Source organism: Danio rerio, chromosome 8 (assembly GCF_049306965.1).
Source record: "Danio rerio strain Tuebingen ecotype United States chromosome 8, GRCz12tu, whole genome shotgun sequence".
Taxonomy (NCBI): domain Eukaryota; kingdom Metazoa; phylum Chordata; class Actinopteri; order Cypriniformes; family Danionidae; genus Danio; species Danio rerio.
This window is the reverse complement of record NC_133183.1, coordinates 30,464,390-30,491,396: the sequence shown is the minus strand read 5'-3', so window position 1 is coordinate 30,491,396 and position 27,007 is coordinate 30,464,390. Positions and strand designations below refer to the sequence as shown.

The 27,007-nt window shown below is 36.2% G+C and overlaps 2 protein-coding genes and 1 long non-coding RNA gene across 28 annotated transcripts in view; 1 reads left to right on the top strand and 2 right to left on the bottom strand.

The window, feature by feature from the left end:
- Positions 1-1,741: 1,741 nt before the first annotated feature.
- Positions 1,742-7,557, bottom strand: srxn1 (sulfiredoxin 1 homolog (S. cerevisiae)). Of its 4 annotated transcripts, none has more exons than XM_073910468.1 (3): positions 7,391-7,557; positions 5,237-5,440; positions 1,742-4,286 (listed from the first exon to the last, which is right to left on the bottom strand). In XM_073910468.1, the coding sequence occupies exons 2-3, from the start codon at positions 5,387-5,389 to the stop codon at positions 4,077-4,079; spliced, it is 363 nt and encodes a 120-aa protein (XP_073766569.1). In that variant the 5' UTR covers positions 5,390-5,440; positions 7,391-7,557; the 3' UTR covers positions 1,742-4,076. The 4 variants fall into 4 exon arrangements, with proteins under 4 accessions (XP_073766569.1, XP_073766568.1, XP_073766570.1 ...); XM_073910467.1 differs by lacking the exon at positions 7,391-7,557 and adding an exon at positions 6,563-7,119; XM_073910469.1 differs by lacking the exon at positions 7,391-7,557 and adding an exon at positions 6,923-7,057.
- Positions 6,524-27,007, top strand: part of LOC137496363 (uncharacterized) — a 105,278-nt gene continuing 84,794 nt past the window's right edge. For 5 of the 23 annotated variants that reach the window (XR_012384403.1, XR_012384417.1, XR_012384418.1 and 2 more), the window contains exons 1-4: positions 6,533-6,798; positions 7,430-7,591; positions 7,700-7,936; positions 8,918-9,010. This is a non-coding gene — a long non-coding RNA (uncharacterized lncRNA). Of the gene's footprint in view, positions 6,925-7,069; positions 7,319-7,429; positions 7,592-7,699; positions 7,937-8,917; positions 9,011-11,183; positions 12,328-27,007 lie in introns of those variants that run through there. The other 18 variants (XR_012384401.1, XR_012384404.1, XR_012384406.1 and 15 more) reach the window with 11 other exon arrangements.
- On the bottom strand, positions 18,851-25,299 carry scrt2 (scratch family zinc finger 2). Its single transcript, NM_213637.1, is given in 2 exon segments — positions 18,851-20,971; positions 24,781-25,299. Coding segments are annotated over 2 exon segments (939 nt in total). The 5' UTR covers positions 24,935-25,299; the 3' UTR covers positions 18,851-20,186.

The window sequence follows — 27,007 nt, the reverse complement described above, 5'->3', positions numbered from 1 at the left end:
AAATGATGATGGTCCAGGATCAACATTAGTAAATTTACACTGTATTCAAATGATGATGGTCCAGGATCAACATTAGTGAATTTACACTGTATTTAAATGATGATGGTCCAGGATCAACATTAGTAAATTTACACTGTATTTAAATTATGAGGGTCCGGGATCAACATTAGTAAATTTACACTTTATTTAAATTATGATGGTCCAGGATCAACATTAGTAAATTTACACTGTAATTAAATGATGATGGTCCAGAATCAACATTAGTGAATTTACACTGTATTTAAATGATGATGGTCCAGAATCAACATTAGTGAATTTACACTGTATTTAAATGATGATGGTCCAGGATCAACATTAGTAAATTTACACTGTTTTTAAATGATGATGGTCCAGGATCAACATTAGTAAATTTACACTGTATTTAAATTATCATGGTCCAGGATCAACATTAGTAAATTTACACTGTATTTAAATGATGATGGTCCAGGATCAACATTAGTAAATTTACACTGTATTTAAATGATGATGGTCCAGGATCAACATTAGTAAATTTACACTGTATTTAAATGATGATGGTCCAAGATCAACATTAGTAAATTTACACTGTATTTAAATGATGATGGTCCAGGATCAACATTAGTAAATTTACACTGTATTTAAATGATGATGGTCCAGGATCAACATTAGTAAATTTACACTGTATTCAAATGATGATGGTCCAGGATCAACATTAGTAAATTTACACTGTATTTAAATGATGATGGTCCAGGATCAACATTAGTAAATTTACACTGTATTTAAATGATGATGGTCCAGGATCAACATTAGTAAATTTACACTGTATTTAAATGATGATGGTCCAGGATCAACATTAGTAAATTTACACTGTATTTAAATGATGATGGTCCAGGATCAACATTAGTGAATTTACACTGTATTTAAATGATGATGGTCCAGGATCAACATTAGTGAATTTACACTGTATTTAAATGGTCATGGTCCAGAATCTACATTAGTGAATTTACACTGTACTTAAATGATCATGGTCCAGGATCAACATTAGTAAATTTACACTGTATTTAAATGATGATGGTCCAGAATCAACATTAGTGAATTTACACAGTATTTCAAGAGTTCACACTTAGCTGATGATTGATAATAAGCTAGTTTGGCATGCTGTCTTGGGAGGGAGCTCCGGGCTCGAGGATTCCGTTGCAGGGCAAGAGGGGAGTTTGACTCGGGTAGATCTCGAGACCCCCCCCCCCCCCCTCCTGCTGCGTAAGGATTGCTAAGGTGATGTGTTGCAGACAGAATTGAATTTGGTGCTAATTTGGTTTAGTCAATTTACTTAGTCTCATGTTTTTGGGAGTGTGGGAGGAAACCGGAGGACCCGGGGAAAACCCACGCAAGCACGGGGAGAACATGAACTCCGCACGAAAATGCTGACCGGTTGGGTGGATACCCAAGTCGGAGGCATTTTTTGCTGTGAGGCCGCAGTGCTAGCCACTGGGCCACCGTGCTGCCCTGTAGAAAAGAGGAGGAGAAGGGGTGGAAGGGGGGATTCTTCAAAACGAAGATGACTAAAGGTAGGGCGTTTGGTTATTTATACTGGGTTAGGAATAGCCTGATTGGTGGTTCGTTCATAAGCTTGACTCAGGGCCAGCCTTGTCAATCATAAGCACGTGATCCTCTTGAAATTAGTTTATGAATAAACTTCACTTAAATGTTCATGATAGTCCAGGATCACCTTTAGCAAACTTAAAATGTTTTTTTTTTTTTTTTTTTGTGGAATTTTCAGCTTTAATTGATAGCACAGTTGAGAGTATAGACAGGAAAGCATGTGGAGCAGAGAGAGGGGAAGGAGTATATCTTAAAGTATCCGCTTTCTACAATCATTCTGCTTATTAATTTAATTAAAGAAATAAAAATTGGTGTAACAATATGATGATGATGTTCGAGAATTTTTTTTTACATTTTTTGCTTTCTATAACATTATTATATATAATAATATATAATACTATAATATGTCTCTTCTTGACATGCCTTCATAACGTGCCTGTTTGGTCTTTAAAACGTCCTCACCACGTTATCAAATAAGTTGCTGGGACATATTTTGTCAAAAAAGACATGTAACCTAATTTTAGGCAAATTTGAGAGGAAAAAATCCCCACGTCCGCTTCCAATATAGGAAGTATAAAAATTTAAAAAAAAAGGAAAACTCGTCAGAAAATCGTCATCTTGGAAATACAAGGTTCTATTTGCAGAAAATGATTTTGAGATATTGAGCTTCAATGTTTTCGCATTCCATATAGCAAGCAATATGTGTGTAACAGTTTTTTTTTCATACATTAACATGACAGAGAGCCTAAAAGTACTCTTAATGTAAATTATCAAAATTCATCTCAATTTGCAAGTTGGGGTAAAACAAACAGGGCAAATGCAGACAGGGACCTTCTAACTCCTAAAAGTCATTTTGCGCCTTGAATTATAAGGTTTTATCTGTCTGATCATGAATTGAAGCATTACTTCTCAAGATATACATTCAGTCTGCTTCTCAATTTAAAGAAATAAAAATTGGTGTTGTAACAATATGTTGATGTTCGGGAAAGTTACATTTTTGCGTTCTATAACATTCATCCATATTTATTAAACTGAGGTCGCCACAGCGGAATGAACTGCCAACTTATCCAGCATATTTCCTACGCATCGGATGCCCTTTTAACCCATACACGATGCCCATACACTATGAACAAATTAGCTTACCCAATTCACCTGTACCACATTATTTTTGGACTTGTGGGGGAAACCGGAGGAAACCCATGCGAATACAGGGAGAACATGCAAACTCTACACAGAAATGCCAAGTGACCCAGCCGGAACCAGCGACCTTCTTGCTGTGAGGCTATTGTGCTACCCACTGCACCACTGTGCAGCCTATATATTATTATATAATACTATAATATTATTTGGAACGTAGCAGATACCATTTTGGTCTCTTGCTGATATTTTAAGGTCTTACTGACTTTATAGCGTGCCAGTTTGGTCTTCAAAACATCCTCACCATGTTCGCCACTATGAATATGGGGGTCATAAAATTAAGTTGCTGGGACATATTTTGCCAAAAAAAGACATGTAACCTAATCTTAGGTTATTTTGGGAAAAATCCCCACATTTGCTTCCAACATAGAAAAACAAAACTATTTTCACCTATATCTACTTCAGCTCTAAATAAGATTGACTGATCTGCCTGCATGCACTTATACATCCATGCAGAGCGGATAAATAAAAAAACATCAGAATTTAAACCTATTTTATCAGCAATTGTAAATGACGGCACGACTCCCAAATTATAATGATCAGGCAATATAATATCAATATAATGATCAGACAATGAAAATAGATACAGTGTTTGATTTAACAGCACAAACCAGCACCAATTGAGCACAAATGAATGATATCAGTTTGGTGCAATTTAGAGGAAATGGGGTGGAGAGTAACATTACGTCACAGCTCCAGAAATATTTTGCTTATATCTAAAGAAGGAAAACATTTTTGTGTTTTAACGGCACAAATCAAGCACAAACGACCTGTGCTGATTTGAGCAACATGGAGTGAAAAGTGATGTCACACAGTCACAAAAAAAAATGCTTAATATATCAGACCCCAAACCAGCACAAATGCTGCACAAATGCAGCAAAAATGAATGGCATATTTTTGGGGATTATTTGTTTTTATGGGGTGCCAACTTCACGGAGGTCATTAGGACCCCATAACTATCATTTTGGTTTGACAAATGTAGTACAAGAAGAACAAAAGCAAAGCATGTCAAGGTGAAATATTTTGGCACTCTCACTTGCCTGTTACAAAATAAAGTTGGATTGAGGTGGGCATGGGCGTAAAACTTGAACCTGCATACCCCTCAGTAAATGTGCAGTTGCGCCCCTGATGTTTAGTCAATGTGACTTGGAAAATCCCACAGCAACCAAGCAAAAGTGGACAAAATAGTGTCAAATATAGTCATTTACGGTTTGGGGTAATTCAAATAATGGGTTCAAGAAAGAAAAGTCACAGTATTGTCACTGTAGATTTGGCGTTGATGCTCCCAGGTAAGTGCGCAGGTCTGAAATGTTAGATTTGATGATCTTGGCAGGTATGGATTTCATTTTTAACCTCTGATAGGCAGCAAAACGATGGCAGCCTCCGAAAGAATAATAATAATTGCCCCCCTTTTCTCCAGTGATCCAAAGCACGTCAATGGGAGGAACAACAGAGATATCGGAGCACTCCTGAGGGGAAATAAAATAGAAAATTAAATGTAAGCATTTAATTGTTGAATGAAGTCCATAATAGACATAGGGATAGTTTGCCCAAACCTATATATTGGGTTTGTAATTTCTTTATTCTGTTAAACAAAAAGGACAGCTAATATATAGAAGGTTACAAACCTGTAACTTATCACTGACTTATTTGTTTTTGCTAATATGGAAGTCAATGGTAACAGGTTTTCAGCTTTCATCAAAACATATTATTTCGAGATTGGAACCAATACATGGTTTCTGCAGGCGTCACCGAGGTAATTTAAGACATTTAAGGACATTTTTAGGACCATTATGAATGAAATTTTAGAACCATAAAAAAGCTAAAGGCTAAGGATTTTTTCAAATGGCCCAGATGGAAAGGATTTACATTTGACCAATTAAAAAAAAAATTGTTAAATATACATTTAATAATGCAATAAAATAATACATTAATAATAAACAATTTTATATTTTTAGATATAGATTTTATTTTTTTGCTAAATATTTTAAATATTGTGTAAAAACAAGCAGGCTCTACTTGTATCCATACACTTTTTTCCAACATAAACATGTTTTACAAATGTAACAAATGTTTTAAAAAATTTAAAAACTATAATAAACTAAATCTATGCACAGCAATCTATCCAGGTCGGCTTCCTCAGCAGTAAATACATAGAGTACTTTTAAACAAATGTTATTGTAAAAAAAAAATAATAAACCACTATGATAAACGGAGTTAAAAATTACCCTTAAAAATAAAAAAGTTTAAACGATTTATTAATATGGATACATTGACACTGATGGTTCCTTCCTCTATGCAAGAAGGATGACTAGTAAATAAGTTACCAAGAAACTTTTTCATTCCACAATAGGTTCTTTGATTTAAAAAAAGTTTAATTGTTATTCGCACTACAGTATGTACTAATTATTGTACTGACCTGTATGCTCGTCATGAGGCTTTGGACCTTCTGCTCGTCCAGAACAGGCGGGATGGGTCGTATAATAACACCCATTGGGATATTATGGACGTCCTGGATGTTGTCTGAATGAATGGAGCGGTTTTCGCTGCTTAAACTGCCCATGTTTCGCATATGAATCCGGAGTGGATTTACGATGAAGTTTCGGATATCACCGCTTAGAATCTGAAACATTAGAAATAGTTTGAGAAAAAAAAAACAGTCAGAAGGGAAGTGTAGGTGTTTTCTTCTTCTATTTTTCTGAAAATTGACTGCTATTAGTGCATTACTGCCACCTGCTGATTTGATTCAAAATATTTTTGGCCATCCGTTCCAAGAAATATCTGTGGAAGCCTGTTCCCGCCACTAAATAATTCATTCGTTTATTCTTTCTTTTAGTCCCTTTATTAATCTAAGGTCACCATAGTGGGATGAACCGCCAACTTATCCAGCATATGTTTTACGCAGCAGATATGCTTCAGCTGCAACCCAGTCTGGGGAACATCCATACACTCTCATACGGTCAATTTTAGCATCTAAGTCTTTGGACTTGTGGGGGAAACCGAAGCACCCGGAGGAATCTCGCGCGAACACAGGGAGAACATGCAAACTCCACACAGAAATGCCAACTGACCCAGAAACCCCTGTGCCTTCTAGGTTTTTGCAAGTGTTATTGTCAGAGCAACACAAACAGATGGCTACGTGCAAGAAGCAAAGTAGAAGCTATTCATCAGTTGCAATCAAACATTTGAACAACACCCATTCTTGTCTTAAGACAATTTTGAAAACCTTTTTGATTCACAACAAGGCATAGGCGTATAGACTTGATGTGCACCTTGAAAAAGTAAAAACATGTCATGACTACATAAACACAAAATCTGTATTGTCCGGCTTGGTATAGGTCAGAGGTTGGGGGGGACCAAGAGCCACAGGAGCGGAGCGAGGCCTGGAATTTTAAAGTGTCAATACGTAGAGGAGGCACAGATGGAGCATGTATCTTGGGGTACAGCAATCGCTTGGCACATAAGTATAATGCAGGCTTAAATGACATGTTTACCATGTATTTTGCTGGTAAATATATATTATGTGTTAACCTGTTTTGTTTTTTGTTTTGTTTCCTTATTTGTTAGTTTTTTAAACGTCCACATTCTTGCACAAAAAAATATAAAACACATTTTCGAGCAATGCCTTTTCACAAAATAAAAAGTTCCTAATATTTTAGCAGCCCCTATAGACCTACTTTGAGTGTAAATGCGTTTGGTTCAGTTTGACCCCAACGGCCTTCCATACGCTAACGTCTACACTAACCTAATTCCATGCTGTGTGTGCTTTCCAGACTCCTTAGATTTTGGGTTTTTTCCTACTTTATATACGGGAAATAACACATAGAATTTCTCTAGAAGTCCGACATCCTCTGAAGTTCCTAGACTCGGATCGGAAGAATCCCGACCTCAGCGAGACGCTGCATTTGACGTCACTTGGCGGTTAATTTTGTTTCAGCGAGATATCGCAGAGCTACGCGTGAAACATAAATAAAATTTAAAGTATGTTTGCCGCACAAAATGAGAGAATAGTAATAAATGATATCTCTGAGATGATATTAGCTGTAAATATGCAATACTGTACTATTAGTCTGCAGCCATTGAAAGAGAAACGGACTTAACGTACAAGTGAGTGCCTGAATCAATCGATTAATTCGGAATATACTTCCTTTTTTTAAATTAAGACAAAAATTACAGAATAACTCTACTCCTTTGGCTTCACTTGGTATTCTTGCTTATGAACAAAATGGATAAAGCATCCAACAATATGTTTGTGTTTAAAATGTAAGGTGCCTAAATTTTAAGCCTAACGTTAAGTTACTTGTTTAACGTTATTGAATCTGTTAGAATATGAGTATCAATCTTTCCACAGTACTTTGACTTTCTCACTAGTTTTAATCGTGTGTTAGTTATTGCTGATTTATGATATACAAATGCTGATACATTTGAAATTAGATTAAGATTTAAACACACAGCCTTACACCTCAATAAAAATGGATTTTGAATGAAAAGGAACAAGCAAGTAACGTTATTCAAATTTTTGGTGACAATATAGGGTACAATTCAAATATGAGATAAAAAGAAAACATCCCACCTAGTGTCGGATGTCTGAAGCCTTGTTCTGCCATTTCAGATTTTGTTTGTAAACTGGCCAAAAAAGTCTTCCCAGAAATGATCAATCGTTTGTGAAAAAGTTGGCCTGACAACATAACTGTCCGTACGCCAAGAAAAGCGACAACAAATTTGTCCCTGCAGTACACTGGACATTTGGCGTGAGGAGGAATGTCTACAGTAGGTGAGATTTTTTGGAACTGCTCTCATTCTGTCTCTCGCTGTGGATCATTAATGGAAAGGAAAATGAACATTTGGATCTCTAAATGCTGTGAACTGATTCTTCTGACAGGAGCAGAAGGGACGTTTGGACCTACTGCCAGCAGGCTGTAACAGACAGATGGGTTTTCACACAAACAACAGAAAACATCAAGAGCAGTCAGGCTGGCGCACACTGAAGAATCAGCAAAGGGGAGGAAGTCTGGATAATGAGGCACGGCTAGCAGGAGATGATAATTCACTCTGTGCCGTGAGAAGATGAAGTGTCCACTTCAGTTAAAGTTCAGCTCCATAGTTGCAAACCCATATGGTGAGTTAGTCTGTAATAGACTCAGTAGTATAGAATTAACTACACCAGACTAAAATAGAACAGAATTTAAGATGTCCTAATCGTACTAAACACTTTTTGCTAAAAAAAAAAAAAAATATATATATATATACATATTTAGTGGTTTCATAATTATTTTAAAATCAAAGTGAAATTATAATGTTAACGCTTTCTTTTAATTTAATTAAGCCACTCATACACTTTAAACTAGGCATACTAACATACTGACATTGCATTTGTAGCATCTTTTAAAAAACATTGTTCAAATAAAAATGTATTTATCCAAAAAAGTAATACTACAATAAATGGTCAATAATAATACATTTAGCATTTATGAATCTTTTTTAATGTTAATTAATGGAAAAATTCATTGTAAGTTTGTTAACTCACAGTCTATTAACCTAATAATTCTTAATAATACATTAGTAAATGGTGAGCGGATTAATTACTGCTTTAACTAATGCTGTGATTAATAAATACGGTAACTAACATTTTAGTTAGTTAACTAACAACTTTAGATTTAATTTTAAAGTGTTACAAAAGAAAAAATAAATATCGCTTATTTTAGGTCACCTAAAAACAGGTCTTCACATTAAATGAATTTTTGCAGGTCAGAGTTACCAAACTCTCATTATTTTTCCGATAGTAACGTTGCCGTTTAATATAATTAAACTATATTTGATTATACATCTCTTTTCTTCAGATTTTTCTTTGTGTATTTAATGGAGTTGTATATAATGTTTGACACAACAAGAGCGTTCAGCCCAGCCTATAGCATTATTTTAAGTTCTTTTATTTTAAGAGGGTGAATGTCAAGCGAACTTGATCTAGAATAGACCAAAAGAAAAGTAGGAGAATCGCACCTTAAAAGATTAAAGATGATTTACTCCAAAAAATCTAACTGACCCTATTTTTATTCTATTGTCATTACCTCAGCCTAAATATTGCAATTCATCATTGTAGGACATTTAGTGAGCAGTGAGCTGTGGTCGGACTGCAGTGAAATATAATCACCAGCAGATGGAGGTCAAACATCAGGATCCTGTTGATATCAAGGTAATAGTTTTGAAAGTAATTAAGAATACTAAGTACTTATGTTCAAAAATGCAATGCAAGTATTATCAGCCACTTTTATGTGTTTTTGGGGCTTTCAAAATGTGAATTTATTACTGGTTTAACTTCCATATAAATGAGCAATAATTGTAATTCAATTCCATTCAAACAACAAAGAGAGCAATCAGTCACTTTACAGAACTGCAATTTCTGTAAAAAAAAAAAATACAATTTCTGAATTTGTAATAACCTAAAAAATATTAAGATTATTTTAGTCATAGGAGAGAAGGGTGTCAGATTTGCAGATTAGCTAAGAGTTAAAAATAAAAATGTGTACACAAAAAATAAACATTTCTAGATTTATAATGTTATTAACCATGGAAACATACAATCCACACTCACAGATTAACATTTTTAAGAAGCGCTATTTGCACTTTGTAATTGTTTCCTGCATCTGTTTTCTTTCTTTTATACCTATCTGTTTTATAAGTGTATATTTAAATGTGTAGTTTCATCTCTTGTGTTTGTAAATGTATCTAATTCTATAATTTAGTCAGAATTCTTCAAACTGCTACAAATGCGGTTCAGACTTGGCATATTACACATCAGTTGCTATTGACATCAATTTCATTGGCATTCTATACATAGTGGTAAACAATAATATTTTATTTTTTTTATAATGCTAAGCACTGGAAAAAACAAATACAACAATTCAGTACAACAAGGCATTTATCGACCCTTTATCTTAAATATGAGGGACATGTTTATCAACTCTGGTGGCATTTTGTTAAATTTTGACACTGGCATTTTCATAGTCTATGCAAAGGGTCCATGAGTAAAGATTTTTGGCAACAGGCTGGTGCGTTACAATAACTAACCACCAGGGGCTGATTTTACCAACCAAACCATTAACCTCCTGATAAAGCACTTTACTAATGACTGTTTTAAATAACACTTCTAAAATATGAAGTAGTGTGAGTCCTTTGGAAACAAGGTTGAGAAACGCTGAGCAATATCATTGTGTTGGTCAATTAAAGCAGAATCAGGGCTCTTATCTTATAAAGTGTAATCAGTAACCATTGTAGCAGCTAGCTACTAAACTCAACCATGCCGGAACACATGCTAAAGCGTATACACATACACACATTATTCTCTTACATATACTGTGTGTGTTGACCTCACATGGATTTTCTTAAATGACAAAAGGATTTTTCTTTTCACATTGTTCTTGTTTCATGTATTATTATCAATGATGGGAAGTTAAACCTCAGCGTCATGTGCCAGTAAAGGGTAAAGCTCAGTAGGACAGCGTGTTATCAGGGTTCTGAGAGTTGAGTGGTTTAGGGTTGCATGTTCAATATTGCAGATGATGGTGTTTAATTATTAATCCTTATGAAATCTAACGTCAGCATCTCCACCACAGTGAGACTTCAGTTACAATGACCTCCTTTATGCATGGGGATTTTTGCTGCTGTTGCAATAATGTATTCTTTCAGAGGAAAAATTAAGGACAATATGTGCAGTGCAGTTTGCAGTGTATGCATAAATGTAGCACTTTTATTACTGAAGCCCAAAGTATGATTCAGTTTTTATGTGTATGTGAGGACATGTATACAGTGTATAGAAACTGAACTTATGGAACAAGAAGAACTAACTACTGAAGATGACAAAACTGTATTGACGAGTGCTCTAAGATACCAGCAAATGTTTTTCAAACTAGTTCTAATATATATTTTTCCACATATAACTTTTCGAAAGAAGTGAAATCACTGAAAAAGGATGTCCATTCCAAAGCACATATGTCAAGCATACTGTCAGATGGAGTATACTTTCAAAGGTGATGATTTGAGTGTATGCATATATGCTAATGCAGTGATAAACTGCTTTGATCATGGGACTCACTTTATTTCATGGTCATAAAGCTGTGACTCTTTGTATTTAGTTACTGCTTAGTCACTGCTTGTTAATGCAAATTTTTAATCAGCCAATCACATGGCAGCAACTCAGTTTATTTAGGCATGTAGACATGGTCAAGACAATCTGCTGCAGTTCAAACCGAGCATCAGAATGGGGAAGAAATGTGATTTAAGTGACTGGTTATTGGTGCCAGACAGGCTGGTCTGAGTATTTCAGAAACTGCTGATCTACTGTGATTTTCATGTACAACACCGTCTAGGGTTTACAGAGAATGGTCCGAAAAAGAGAAAATATCCAGTGAGCGGCAGTTCTGTGGGCGCAAATGCCTTGTTGATGCCAGAGGTCAGAGGACAATGGCCAGACTGGTTACAGCTGATAGAAAGGCAACAGGGACTCTAATAACCACTCGTTAAAACCGAGGTATGCAGAAGAGCATCTCTGAAAGTACTACATGTCCAACCTTGAGACAGATGGGCTACAGCAGCAGACCACACCGGGTGCCACTCCTGTCAGCTAAGAACAGGAAGCTGAGGCTAATCCGCACAGGCTCACCAAAATTGGGCAATAGATGTTTGGAAAAACGTTGCCCGGTCTGATGAGTCTCCATTTCTCCTGTGACTTTCGGGTGGTTGAGGCTCAAAAAAATGAAAGCATGGATCCATACTGCCTTCAATTGTTCAGGCTGGTGGTGGTGTAATTGTGTGGGGGATATATTCTTGGTACACTTTTTGCCCATTGGTACCAATTGAGCATCGTTTCAATGCCACAACCTACCTGAGTATTATTGCTAACCATGTCCATCCCTTTATGACCACAGTGTACCCATCTTCTGATGGCTACTTCCAGCAGAATAACGCACCATGTCATAAAGCGAGAATCATCTCAGACTGGTTTTTAGAATGTGTCAATGAGTTCACTGTACTTAAATGGCCTCGACAGTCACCAGATCTTAATCCAATAGAGCACCTTTGGGATGTGGTGGAACGGAAGATTCGCATGATGGACGTGCAGCCGACAAATCTGCAACTTAGTAATGCTATCTTGTCAATATGGACTAAAATCTCTGAGGAATATTTCCAGTACCTTGTTGAATATATGCCACGAAGGATTAAAGCAGATTTGAGGCAAAAGTAAAATGATCCAAAGCACACCAGCACTTCAGTCTGCTTTTAAATGGCTAAAGTAAAACAAAATAAAAACTTTGGAATGGCCTAGTCAAAGTCCTGACTAATATTTAACATTTTTGATGATCTGAAAAATAAAAGTATGACAAATGTTCAAAAAAATTAAGAAATCATTAAGAGACAAACACGTTTTTACACCACCATATACATTATTACTAATGCAATCTATTATTTATGTTAACGAAAATGTCAATAAAAATGATTTTGTTAAACTGCATTAAATTTCCACTAGATGGAGTATTGACTAATATCACATAATGCAGTTAAATTAACAGATTTTATTTATTTATTTATTTATTTATTTATTTTCATTCATTTTCACCACACTGCATTCTGACAATTGGGAGGTGTTTAACTCCATCAATGTTAATATACTGCCTGGTCTTGAAAGCATTAACTGTCATGTTCCAGTACATATATTTAAAATAATAATAGCCTAAACCTGAAATTATCTTGACAAACGATATATCATATGCATATATCATGTATCATTTTCAAGTCTGAACTCAAAAAGTAGGGTAACAGTTATTTGTGTTTACATTTTAAATGCATTAGTTAATGAATATACCAGTGTTATCCATTAAATCGATCATCAGACAGAAGCCAAAGAGCTAAACAAAAACACTGTAGGACAGTGAAGGACATAATGCCAGAGTCTGTTTTGTCTTTCCGGTTTCTTGGGCATCAGTCCTGTGTCCTGATGACAGACTCTCTCGCTCAGCATCAGCAATCAGTCTCATTCAGCTCTGAGTGCTGCCTCTTGGTAAGGCCACAGTGCAACATAAAATCAATGTTTCATTAACATTTAATGACTTGGACTGGCTTAACAGCACCAGGACAGATGCATGTGCTTCAGGTTTCAGAGTCACTTTAGCTGCTGACTCGATTACAGTTTGAATGTGCTTCTGGTGGTAGTTCTAGCACTGGTGCATGCTGGGAAGACTGATCTTAGATCAGCAGTTTCATTGCTCAGATGGATGGGCGTTGTCAGGGAGGAGCAGAGGAAGTGGTTCTGTCATCCAGAGTCTTGTGTTGTGAACAGAATTCATGTCAGTTCGACAGTAAAAAGGTATAGATTACAAATGGTAATATAAGGTTCTGCTAATGCAGGTGTTTGAAACTATAGGCGCTCTGAGATTAAAAACACATTAATGGCTCGTTTACACTGAGTGGTACAGTACGGTCCGGTGCAGGTCGGTATGAGTCACATTTATCAGGCTTGCATTTCCACTGCCAAAAGGGTACCAATGGTGGGCATGGTGTACAAAAGTTTCAGTCGATGTCTTTCTCGCTCAAGGAAATGTTAAAATAAAGTTGTACGGTTCGTTCACGTATATGAAGGACAAAACAGATGCTTTATACACACAAATATTAGTGTATAAATGTTCATTACTAACCTTTCTATGAACATGATTTGATTATAACTGCAGATCAATTAAATAGCCTACTGTAAGGTCTGCAGTTATATAAAATTAATAAATGCAACATATATTAACACATACAGACCCTGCAGTCTCTGATATGTTACCAATCACAGAAAAACTACACACAACATACATTTAATCCTTATTTGGGTTCATAAACAACACGCAACATACAGTCCACAGTCAGTGCAAACCTCTTATTTATATCCTTAATTATCACCTGCACATGTAGCCTCTTGTTAGAAAGTAATTCCGTCTTTCCGAGTTCATAGTAGTCCAAAAGGTGATGATAATAGTTAAACATGGCAGTTTGTTCATTTTGCTCATTTGCTCCATTGCTTTTTTCCGGCTTCCCCTTTCCCAGCAGGCACACAACATCATAAGATGTTTGTGATATCTGAGTTAGATTTACGTCATGACGTCAGGTGATCAAAATTAAATGTCTAGCCATCATCTAAGGACAACCTTATTTTGACGTCCAATTACCACGTCAATTATGTTGATGATTTTAGGTTGTGTTGAACGTGACCAAAATCCAATGTCTGATAGATGTCCGCACAATGTCAAGGAGTAATCTGATTAGAAGTTGATAGGTTGAACATTGGACATTAGTTCTGACGTCAACCCGATTTTCATTTCCAAATAAAATCTAACATCCCCAGGACGTTGGGGTACATTGGGGTACAACATCAAAATGACGTCATGTTGACATCCTGTACCTGCAGGGTTTGATTTTTTTAGCTTCACTCTCTCATTTGTCCTTTGCTGAAAGGATGTCAGAAGCACTTCAATAATCAAGCACACATTATTATCATCAGCTCAAGAAGTTTGTTATTTCAAATATAGACGCACGGCGAACGCATGCGAGAAAGTGAAACTGCTCGTGCTTTAGGGGATCTTGTAAACAACAACGGGGCACAGGGCAGATTCAGCTATTCCTCTTGACTTTGTGGCTGTTCATCAAGACAACAACGTTTGTTGAAGCTCAGGTCGACCATGGCTTGTTCTTATATGTATATATTATTACGGTGTAATTAAGTACACCGCAAAATTTAAGGGGGGACACTGCAAACATAAACACAAGATTTAGGGCTTTTTTTCAGTCTGGTCCAAAATTTGCTCTTTAAATTATTTCTTTTATAGCACTTTATCAATTTATGTTTGCACATTTCAATTGGAACTTGACATGTTTTTAAGGCTGTTTTCTCAAAATGAGTTTTGCTCCTGCAGTGAGCCATAAATCTCCACTTCAGCAGCACAAAAAAAAAATCATACTTATATATTGTATTTATATTCTAAATATCTTTTCTAGATATGTTCAAACATAATTTACCTTAGTATGTACAGTGATTTATTCTACAAAACAAAAGCTGAAAAGACTGATTTTAGTATTTTCTGTATTTTGAAGTGATAAAATGATAAATCTTCCCTAAATCTTCTAATATGTCAAACAAGGAGAAGAATAGAAACAAGACATTTGAAAGTGATTTCAGCCAATGTTTAGATTTTTGTGCTAGAAATCTATGCAAATTGACACATATTTAAATGAATGTCATTTACAAATCTAATAGCATTTTCGAAAAATATGTTACCCAAAAAATATGTACAGTACTGTATTGTCAACTTAATACATCTGATGATTATTATTCGTTTGTTTTACCCTTAAAACAAAAACAACAACAACAGACTGCTTGTGCTATTGATTTTATTGTTCATAAACATCACTATTGGCTTTACCCTTCATAACAGGCAAAATGTAATATCAGAAGTGAACAAATCTTTATACAGGGAGGAAGGAAGATAGAGAGAGAAGGCAAGGGGAAAAAAGAGAGACAATCTGAAATCTCTCAAGGACCATATGGACGGCTGCGAGTTGCCTACCATATGCTGAAGGCTTTTGTCATGGAAATAACTCTTTATTTTTTTGGCACTTCATATTATTGTTCAGCCAGGCTGGGCACTTCCACAAAAGAAAAATAAAACAGGAGAGAAAAGAGGGAGACAAAGAAAAATGAGCAGATCCTGGTGAACAGAGAGAGAATGATTAGCATTGTTAATATTGCTGGTAGCTACAGCAGGTAATGAGCTAATGAAGTACCTGATCCTGTTTAGCCTGTCCAGGGTTAAACAGCTCAGAAAAGGTAAAAAGAAATAAAAGCAAAGGGAATTGGCTCACATGCGGTTTCTCATTATTGCTGAGATCTATTTACACACATATTTACACTTCTGCGTTCACTTTCTCAGTCTCTTCAGGTATCATACTTTTTCCGAACGTTTGTGGATAATGATATTTGTCTGAAAACAAAGAGATGATGGTAGTCCTTTGGAATAGCCTTTAAAAGAGCTTTTCTATATTATATCAAGCTTTGCATAATTAGAGCTGAGTCTGAATTCAAGTCTTATTACATTGGAAAATATCCAGATGGATATTCATAACAGAGAGTCTGTCGATTCTTCACAGCTGTGAATGTGCCAGAAATGTGACGGGGTGATTTAGGAATAAAGGTAGGATAAATGTCCATCAGGGTCAGAAATGGATCAAGACCAAATATTCTTTGAATATTTAAATGAGATAAGAATGATTTGGTAATATTTGCTTTATATATTAATGTCGTCTGTTAGATAACGTCAGCATACATTTTATTTTAATTCCATTTAAAAAATTGTTTTATTAATCAGTTCTAGAAAAAAAGACCACATTTTTATTTACTTTCTCTTTAATAGGTACATATTTTGAGAAGAATGTTTATTTGGGTTTTATTTGGTTAACTAATTATCACATGTCTTCCAAATTTTAAATAATAATATTGTAATTAAAATCTTAGAAAAATAAATGTCCCCAAACAATTGTATTGGAAATATTATTTCAAATATTGAAAACATGTTGTCGGTAGTTTTGAAATGAGTGTAGTTAAATCCAAATTTACTGAAAGATAATTCTACTCATTTGAAAAAAAGTTTTGAACTCAGTGTTGTAGGTAATGAGTTAATTATATACCTCATTACTTTAACTTAAATAGAGTAAGTTCACAGTACTCATATAGATTTGTTTTTTACTCAAATGGTTTGTAGCAATCGGTTTCCTCAAACGGCTTGAGTTGCCTTAACTTATTGGGTTTTACTGTGCTCAAATTGCTTCATTTACTCAAAAGTTCACACTATTGCTTCATTAAGTTCACAGAACTCATTAGGATTCGTTTTTTAATTTAATGGTTTGTTGCAATCGATTTGAGTTACCTTAATTTTTGGGATTTACAGTGTATTAATGGAAAATCTAGAGAACTGATAATAATTTTGACATGGTATTGTAATGATTTAATACAGCTGCATGTCATCAAGGTTGCATGTATTTGATTAAAAATGCAGCAAAACCCAACACAATCTCACGGCAATTCCTGTTTTTTTTTTTTATTTAGTGGCTGATTCATATGAATTCGTACAATGTCATTCGTTTAATTCAGTATGCTTTAGTGCGATTTGCTTATCCCCCAATGATGGTTGGGTTTAGGGGCGGGGTGGGGTAACAAGCATTCTTTTAAAAATCATACATTTTTGAACGACTGAAAGAATTATAGCCACTAAACTGACAAAGCTTAAAATAATTACGTACCCTCGTGAGATCAGGCTGAAAAAACAGTTATAATGTGAAAATGACTGCTTTCTTTTTTAATATATATTAAAATCCAGTCAATTCTTTTCAGCATTATACTCTTGTCTTCAGTGTCACGTTACTTCAGAAATCAGCCTAATATGCTTATTTGGTGTCTTGGAGACATTTCTTATTATCATCAATACTACGAAATAATTGTGCTGCCCAATGTATTATTTTCACACAATTGTCTCAAAAACGGTTTTTGCTGTCACTTCTGTAAATAATTGCATCCTTGATGAATGAAAGTGTTTTTCATAACTTTTGAGTGGTAGTGTACAAATCTATTTCATAATATTATTTTCTGTTGGACTAGAATGTAGTCCTATAAAATATATGTAAGTGTTATCTGAATATTTAACACTTGAGCATGGGACATTTTAGTGATCTCCATAGTAATCAGTGTATCCGTAATAGTAGTTGCAAAATTTCTGACACTGATGTCCATCAGCAGTGACAGTGAAATGCCATGCAGAACTCTAGGACATGGTGAGACACAGCATGCCAATGTACGAGGTCAGGAATGGGTGTATAAGAGGCGAAGAGCAGAAGAAAAGTGGGAGGAGAAACTCATTATCTATTCCCCGCAGGTTTTGGCCCATTACTGAGATTGTGCCGTCCTTTTTACAATATGCAAAACGCTGACAGAGCCTTTGGCTGCTGCTGCTCGACCTTCCTCGCAAGGTCAAACTCAGACTCAATTATGCTTTCAGACTACTGTCTGTCCAACAACACCTGTTAACCCTTTAGGGGGGTGTATATTGCTTCTGTTCACTTTGATGCATCATATATATTGAGATGCATCATATGTGTTTCGTTCCTCATAATGGTGCTAAATGTGTTTTTGTTATACAACATGAAGTATTGCTTCTGCTTTTTCTGCTTGATTAGACAGAGACAGCTCATTTACAACATCAAATTTTCAGATTGCGCTTCTTTTGCTTTCATCTCTGAACATCTTTCAGATCTTAATTATAAAGACAGCAGCACATTGGCGCCATATGCTCAGCTCTTTCCATCAATGCTGCCATTAAGCCTCTATTTTGTTTCATCTCTGTCCTGAACCCAGCACTCCTTTCTCCCGAACACTGAATAATCCATTCTGATTGGCCATTCAGGGGGGGGTTATTATTTCTGGGTTTAGGATTTGGGACTCCTATTTCACATGTCACTGAAACTCTGTCATATTCATGTCATCGTCTGGCGGCCACAGCTTATGATGGGATTTATTCAGACAGCTAAAGCCAAATGCATGAAATATGTCATGCTGTGGGTTAGTCTTTTTTATAATTACATTCAAAGCTATTGCTTAGAGAGTTTGTGATAGTAATAATAATAAAAACGCTGTTAGAAAAAGGCTTATTGCTGCAAAAATTGCTTATTAAAACCATTTAATATTGTAAGTAAAAAAAGAACGGGTTTTAATATCGGTTTTGATTAAATTTGCACCTAATAAATCGTTTTTAATTGCGTTTGGATGCAAAAGGCATTAACCACTTACTAATTTACTTACTAATTACTAATTTATTGGTTATTCGGCAATGAGATGAACTGTGATGTCACAAATGTGGGTGGAGTCACACAAACACACCATATATAGACATTGTGGATGGTCTCAGCAGGAAATGGAGCTCTGGAAACAACGAAATGGAGAGAATGACCTTTGAGATATTAAGGAGGTTCTTGTTTATTGCCCTACATTGACTGCTAACAGGACAGCTTTGATTATACAAGTTGCTGTACCCAAGAGGAATTATTGCCCATTAAACAAAGCATCATCAACCTGAATTCATCCGCTTTCAAACATTGCGTACCGTGCCTCTTAAAAAAAAAATAGAGAGAGAGAATAAAATCCTTCTACAGCTGGATCATGCATATAAAGTTTTTCATTAAAGAGCAGCATCTTAAAAGGTCAACGGCAGTTCAGCATCCAATAACACACAGAATAATCAACCAAATAAATAAATAAATAGATCATAAATAAATAAATACACATGAAATAAATAAGGGAAATCAAAATAGTGCATACATAAATACATAAGTACTTGATGATGATAATAATACTGGAATGGTAGAAATGAGGTTTGTGTGATGGGATCTTTGAGAGCGTGGACAGAGCAGAGGTTTGAGGTCATACCTGCCTCTGGGTGAGGTAATCATGGAGCAGGAAGACAAGGGCCGAAGCTCCACGTGTCTGGAGCGCATGCAGTCTGTTTTAGTGTGAGGAAGCCCAGCAGAGCGAGCAGAGAAAATCCCTGTCATCCATATATTCGGAGTGTTTGGAGATCATTGAAAAGTCTTGAGTGCTGTTTCCTCCATACGGTAAACACAGAGTGATGGGCTCTGATCCAACAGTTACAGGACGTGATTGGCACAAATAAATAAATAAATAAAAAAGCAAATAAATAATGGAACCAAGAAACTGCAGGAGACTTTGAATATAAAAATAACAATTATAAATCAAATACCAAAAGTGTAACAAAAGTTTGTACCTTTTCAGAGGTCTACAATCTTTTTTTTTTTTTGTTCTTTTTTTTTTGCAAATACTGTCATTATTCACATTTTCATAAAAAGTTCATGTTGGCAGTTGCAAAAGAATTCAAAATAAAAGAGCAGCATAAAAATACAAATTGATTTTCATTTCTCAAAAAGCACAAACCTGTTGCTGTCCTTTTTTATGTCTTTTTTTAGGATTTGCTATAAAACATCAGGAATCTAAATATTATTACTATCGTTATTAATAGTATTATGTTCATAAAAATTTGCATGCCAAGCCTCATAATTGTACATGTCTATATGAGAGGGTCTTTTTTTTTTAGTTTAGTTTTTACCAAAGAAAAAAAATCCAGCATCTATTCAATATTGTCTTATTATTGGGTTGGTTCAGGGTTTTTTTTTTCTTGGTGAAAATATTGCTTTCTAAAAAAGGGAGAGTGGGGTTTGTGAATAGGGAGTCTTGTGGGGATTTTTGCGAGCATTAAAACATCTTTATCTTTTCCGACTTGTTAATTCTCTGAGCCAGATTCGTCCTCGTCTCCGGAGCCTCTGAAGCAGGCCGACTCGTAGTGCTTGTTCAGGTAGGACTTGAGCGCGAAGGTCTTATTGCAGCGCTTGCAGCTGTAGTGTTTGAAGGCCGAATGCGTCTGCATGTGTGCCCGTAGGTTGGAGCGGTCGGCAAAGGCTTTTCCGCAGTGGGCGCAGGCGAATGGTTTTTCTCCTGTATGCGAGCGCATGTGCCCCTGCAGCAGCCACGGCCGACTGAAGGCTTTGCTGCACACGTGGCATTTGTGCTTGAGGTCATGAGTGAGTATGTGCATGGCCAGCGCCGGCATGGACACGTAAACCTTGTCGCAGGTTGGACACTTGCGTGCCATCTTGCTGTCAAGACTGCGGTGGGTCTGCTTGTGTCGACTCAGGTTGGAGGACGTGGCGTAGGTCTTGCCGCACTCGTTGCAGGTGTGCCGTGCTCCGCCGTTGTTCACTCCAACCACTTCTTTCTCCACTTCATCGGCCTTCGCTGCTTCCGAGACTTCTCCCTTTCTTCTAGAACGGCCGTCGGATATGAAGAACGCGTCCATGGTGTAGCCCTCGCTGAGAGACTCGCTCTCGCTGCTGAAGTATCCGCGGGCTGTGAGGCCGGACTGAGGGCTGTCTGGATGCTCCAGGTCTGGTTGGCAATACTCTCCTCCTCCACTGCTGACCGGAGAGTACAGCAGCTCTGAGTTCAGCTTCATGTCGGCCTGCTTCTCCTCCGTGTACTCGGACGAGCTGATGTAATCCTTGATGTAGCCTGCAGCCGGGCAGAGAACATGAATGTGTTATTAACTCATTGACCTTTCACTTCTGCACTGATCTGCAAGTGTAAAGCAATTTAAGACGCAAAATACATTGTGCTGCTTTGAGTAATTGAGTCATAGTCTGTAAATGGCTTCTGGAAGAATCTTTAATAGTCATGGGATGATAAGGTTTACCGTGGTTTGGAAAAGTCAAGGTTTTAAAACTGTCAAATTTTTTGGTAAACCATTCCAAAGGTATGTGTAAGATTTTTTATTTACGTTTATTTTTTTTTTTAGCACAACAGTATCTCTAGCAGAAACGATATCCAAAGATGCCATTTTAAATCGTAAAGCAAAGGGCTCAAACTCAATTCCTGGAGTGCCGTAGTTATGTTTTGCTCCAGCCCTAATCAAGCACAGCTGATCTAGTAGTGTCTAGTAGTCTTAAACACTTTGATTAGTTGGATCAGCTGTATTTAATCAGGGTTGGAGCAAAACTGTGCAGAGCTACGACCCTCCAGCAATTGAGTTTAAGACCTATGTTGTTAAGAAATCTGTGTTTTTGAAAAAAATGAAGACACCAGAAGTCAATAATAATTCATTTGAATTATATAGCCTGACTTGTTTACTGCTGCAAAATATTTTAAATGTTTCTTAAAATGAAATATAGCGTGTTCAAAAGGGGAAAAGTTTTAGTTTTTTACCCAGACATTTAAAAAGAATTGGAGTTACCACAATACCGTGAAACCGTGATGTTTTTATCTAAGGTTATCATACCGTCAGAATCTTATACCGACTCATTCCCAATCTTTCACCTCCATGGAACATTTTCATTGCACATTTGTTTCTGTAGATTGTTAAATGTGTTTACAGTTGCAAAGTGGTTCAAAACTGGGAGGAATTATGACTGAAAGGTCACTCAAAATGGTTCCTTTATAGCATTGCTGTGAAAACTTGATTTTGGAATCTTGTCTACTTTTCTTCATCTTTGCCATTTTGAAGATAAAATATATTGGAAATAGCAGTTTGGCTATATTTTGTGCCATTTTATACAAAAGTCAGGTTCTTCCTAAGACTATATATTAAAAAAACAATATTTTTATTAATTAAATTACTTCTACTGTATGTCTTGTGATTCAACTTTTTCACAATTGCGAATTAATTTATCAAAATATGAATTCTTGGCTAGAACAATGAAATGATTTGTCATAATTAGGAATTGATGTTTTAGAACATTGCTTTATCGTTCACAGTTTTGTCTTTGTATCTCACCGTGAGATTTATATATTTTATATTGTTACTTCATAACACACAGTGAGAGATTTGGAAAATTATTTCATATCGTAAGCTTTATCTCAAACTCTTTTGCTTCATAGTTTATAATGAGGTACAAAAAGGTTTTCATAGTGGCTGTTAGAGGACTTCTGCATATCTCATTCAGTGCGTGTGTGTTTAAGACCCAGAGGCTTTTAACATGGTTAATGGCTAATTAAGCAGGTTAACTGTGGTGGAAGCACAAGTGTCTCTCTTTCTCTCCTTGAGATGAAGAAGCCACTCAGGCTCTCTTTTGCTTTGATCAGATTATCTGAGGCTCCTGTAGAGTTTTGTGTTATATGTCCATTATTCACAGCTTAATCTGCTAAAAGTGGAAGTGAACAGAGGTTGACGTTTTGAATAGATTTTGAAGGAACTTTCACTTCTCTCAGAACAGAATCAAGCTATTTCCCAGATTTCAAAACATCAAAATGTCCTTTTTATTCCATAAATATGACAATTTATTCCCTAAAACAGGACATCCTGTTACGTTTCTATCTGCTGAAACAAATAAACTCCCCCCTAACTTCTCTAAACTGATTATGAGCCCTCTGACCATGAAGAGCAAGTCTTAATGCATCATGAGGGTCATTCAGGAGCCGCTAAAAGGATTTCTGGCAGCCGTGGGGCTCAGACGCGTTTATTGCCATTGAAATTTCACAGACATAATACACCTTCCAAGGTGCCATGTCTTCGACAAAATGTTTGTAATTGAATCTGCATGCTAAAAGGGAAACTGAATGGCGTTTAATGCAGTACAGTATCAGAAAGGAAGCAAAGAGTATTAACAATGAAGCTTGTCAGGGAAAAGTGGAACAGAAGACAATCTGACAGGATGTTTTTAGACATTTATCTGTACCGTCCTCACAAATTGGCTTAGACATTATTAGGCTATTTGATTGATGTAATTACATATATGTTTTAAACTTGTTGGTTGCTATATTTTCTGTAGGAACACTACAGGTGTACAACAAAAACAAAGATCGAAACAAAAACACTGTTTTTAAAATAAATATTTTTTATATATTAACCAATACACAATGATCTTGAAAGCCTTCACAGTTCGAATAAGTGTTATTAAAAAGTGCTGGGGGTGTTTTCCTTATATTTTACCCAAATTTATATTTATTTATTTATTTATTGCATACAGAAGTACAAAGAAACCAAACCATTTTTGGCTGGAAAAACGGTTATTCAGTGTAATATTGTAAATATAGCTGTAATAAACAATAATTGTTCATTTAATAACACAGTTTAGATATTAATATTATAATAAACAAATATGAATAAATCAATAGAATAATACTGTTAATACTGCAAATATAATCATGATTTGTTTAAAGAAACAATAATTGTTGTGATCGAATTTTTAAATATGCTCTTTAATTATTAGTCTTGAAAGATGAGAAGAATGGAGTTGTATGTCCTTTGTTATTTAGAAGTTCTGATGCTTAAACCATTCATGTGAATTAGTAATATTCATAAAATAAAAAGAAAATGCATGTTTGAATGTCATTTTAAAACAAGCTGCTCACCTTAAAAGTTCAAATAATCTTACAATGACCCAGAAACGATAAACAGTCTGTAGTGTTTTTTCTTTTCGTAACAGGTGGGAATATATCCCCCCTGTCTTATCTTGCTTATCTGTGAAAAACAGCATAGCGGGGCAGAGCGAGCCACACATCTGCTGCCGAAATCTGTCTGCGAGGACACAGAGCTCTCTGGACTCCCTTTTAGTCTCAGTAGACTGGCTCAGTTTAGCTCAGCCTGTCCCATCATGTCCGCTGAGGGATGCTGGGCTCTACTCTGCGCGTGATGCTATTTGCCCTATTGTGTGCGTGTGCGTGCTGCTGCATCATGTGACAAAAGTCAGCGCTGCCTCCAGCTTTTCTTTCTTTTCATCTCCCTCGTTCTCCTTCCAGCCATACAGTACAGTATACTCGAATGTCTCCAGTGGCATCAATGATGGCTGAAACACAACCTCCACCCCCCTTCAACCACTTAGATTCATGTACCCGGAAGCAGGAGAGTGAAAGAGTGAAATAGTGAGATGAAGCAGAAAAAGGAGGATGGGGGAGGAGAGCGAGGAAAGAGAGAGTGGATGGAGGGATGCAGGGAGGGGGGGGGTGTTTGGACCGAAACTCAAGGGCAGTATCAGCTAAGGACAAACACATCAGCCCCACAAAAGCAGCACGTTAGCCTTAGCATTAGCTGTTACACACAACAAACTGGTATGAGGGATTTATTCGCATAAGCTGATCTCACTGCGTGACCTGATTTGTGTCAGAGAAAAAACAAAAACAAAGAAAGTCTGGGGGGCACAATGGAGGACGGGGTTGGGGGTGAAAGGATGGAGGGTTTTTACGGATTAGTTTGCGACAGAACGGGAAGCTTTATGTAACATCTGTTGGCCACACAAAACACAAATTGGGTTTGGAAATATTTATCGAGCCCATGTAGTCAGGCTGCTGTTATGTGTAAAAACAATATATTTAAGCACATTACTCACCGTTTTCGCAAAGCCGGACTCCCAAACTGGAGCGCGAGCGCGTAAAGGAGTCGTCCATATGGCGGTCATTGTGATGATGGTGATGATGATTAGACACGGGAGATGAGGAAAAATCATCCAGTTTGATTTTCTTCACCAGAAACGAGCGAGGCATGGTTTACGGTCGCACAGACGCACCAGAAAATCCTTCACATCGGTCGCAGACTGACCCGCAAAAAACAGATCAAATCGTCCCGAATGAAATCCGTCGTGCAAAAAAAACAAGATCCAGATCTCGGGAACTAAAAAAGAAAACTGATGAAGGAAAGAAATGAAGAGCACGCTGGAGGAGAGAGATGTCTGATGGTACAATACTGTGTGTGAGTGTGTGTTACTGTACACACACACACACCCGCTTACGCTGCTGAAAAAAAAAGAAAAAAAAATCACTTGTTCAGCACTGGATAGCTCCTGGCCTGCAGCGGAGGCGGCTGAGAGGAGGAAGAGATAGAGGGGAGAGAGAGAGAGAGAGAGAGAGAGATAGAGAGAAAGACAGACAGACAGAGAGAGGAGAGACTGAGAGACTAGCTGAGATCAGCAGTCAGGCAGGTTTTATAGAGGCAGACGGTGGGAGTGAGATCAGGTGGTACATCGCAATGGAGCTGCTCAGCATTAATCCATCAAACATCCCTCGGGACACACATCACATTACTACTGAAGCGTCTGTGCCTTCACACACGCAGACAGACAGACCCCCCTCTGATACCATCCCTCCCTCCTCTAACACCCCTTTTCTATGAGAGAGAAAGAGAAGGAAAGGCCTGAAATGTCACACAATCGCTGAGTGAGTTGATACAACAACCAGCGTACATTCTGTTTGGTTCCGTTCTGCATCTCGTGTCCCGTCTGTTTCGAGTCAAACACTGGAAGGCTGTATGCACTTTGTTATGCCCAAATTCTGCAATGTCAATGAGATTTTGTGTACACACACACACACATATATATATATATATATATATATATATATATATATATATATATATATATATATATATATACACTCAAAAAAATGACATGTTGGCGTTAATTAACTTTTTTTTGTCCACTCGTTCCACGTAACTGAGTTAAGTTACCTTTAATAAAGAATATTTATTTTAGTTATTTTAGTAACTTAAGTTAGTTACATAAAGGTAATGTAATGTTGTTTAGTTCAATCAATGTAACATTTATAATTTAGCTTTAATCAATGTAGTTATTTAAGTACAATTATTCTAAAATTTAGATTGTTATGTTTAACCAAATAAAAAAAACTGTTTCTGTTTCATTGAGTTTATTCAATAGCGTTTTTACAGTTTTACACATTTTCCAGCAATAAAATGATTATCAAAATCCAAATATTGTCTTTATCTGTATCTTCACTTATTACAATAAGTTAAATACTGTATGTACAATATACTATTAAATTAATATTAATACAAGTATGAAGTAAATTAAAAACAATAAATGATTTACAAAAATAAGCTTACAAAAACATCATAAAATACACTTTTCGAATTACTTTTCATATATTACAAAAAACATTTAAAAAATAATATTCTGCCATTAAATGAGTAACAAAAATATACTTAGAAAAATTAAGTCTTCTTTTGTAAACTATGATGTACCTTCTTTACACTGAAAAAGCAGATAACACTTCAGTTGTTCAAAGAAAGATTACCACTTTAAAGCAATGTAACACAATCAGCATTACATCATAAATTAGACCAACCATCACAGAACATGCAATAGCTACACACATTCATCTCTCTGGGCACCATTTCTGCACATTTGCACCAGACACTTTCTTACAACCACTCCATATATCTAAAAAAAAACAAACACACACACAAAAAAACATTGTGCATAAAGTCTGCTTCACACAGGTGAGTGGGCTTGACAAACCACATGTAGAAGCATTCTTAACAATTTTTTGTATAATTAGCACATCTTGGGTGTATTGCCTCTTCTTGTTGATTTGCTGAATGTGTCCTCAATTGTAAGTCACTTTAGACAAGAGAGTCTGATAAATGTTAATGTAACTACTGTAGATTCATAAGTTGGTGTTGCACATCAAGGTTTGTGCTTCATCATGTCCAGCATCCTAAAAATGTCAAGTAAAAAAATAAAAAGTTTACCAACAGATCAAAGGTGAAAGGAGGAAATAGTTTAAGAGGAAAATACAAAATGTAAAAAAAAGTAAATGGCTTAC

Coding starts and splice junctions, on each gene's coding strand:
- srxn1 (XM_002663127.8), bottom strand. CDS start 6,542: ATGGAAGGCCGTTGGGGTCAAACTGAACCAAACGCATTTACACTCAAA. Junction 5,441..6,494: donor CAAACGCATTTACACTCAAA/GTAGGTCTATAG, acceptor CTAATGTTTCAG/ATTCTAAGCGGTGATATCCG. Junction 4,287..5,236: donor GCCTCATGACGAGCATACAG/GTCAGTACAATA, acceptor ATTTCCCCTCAG/GAGTGCTCCGATATCTCTGT.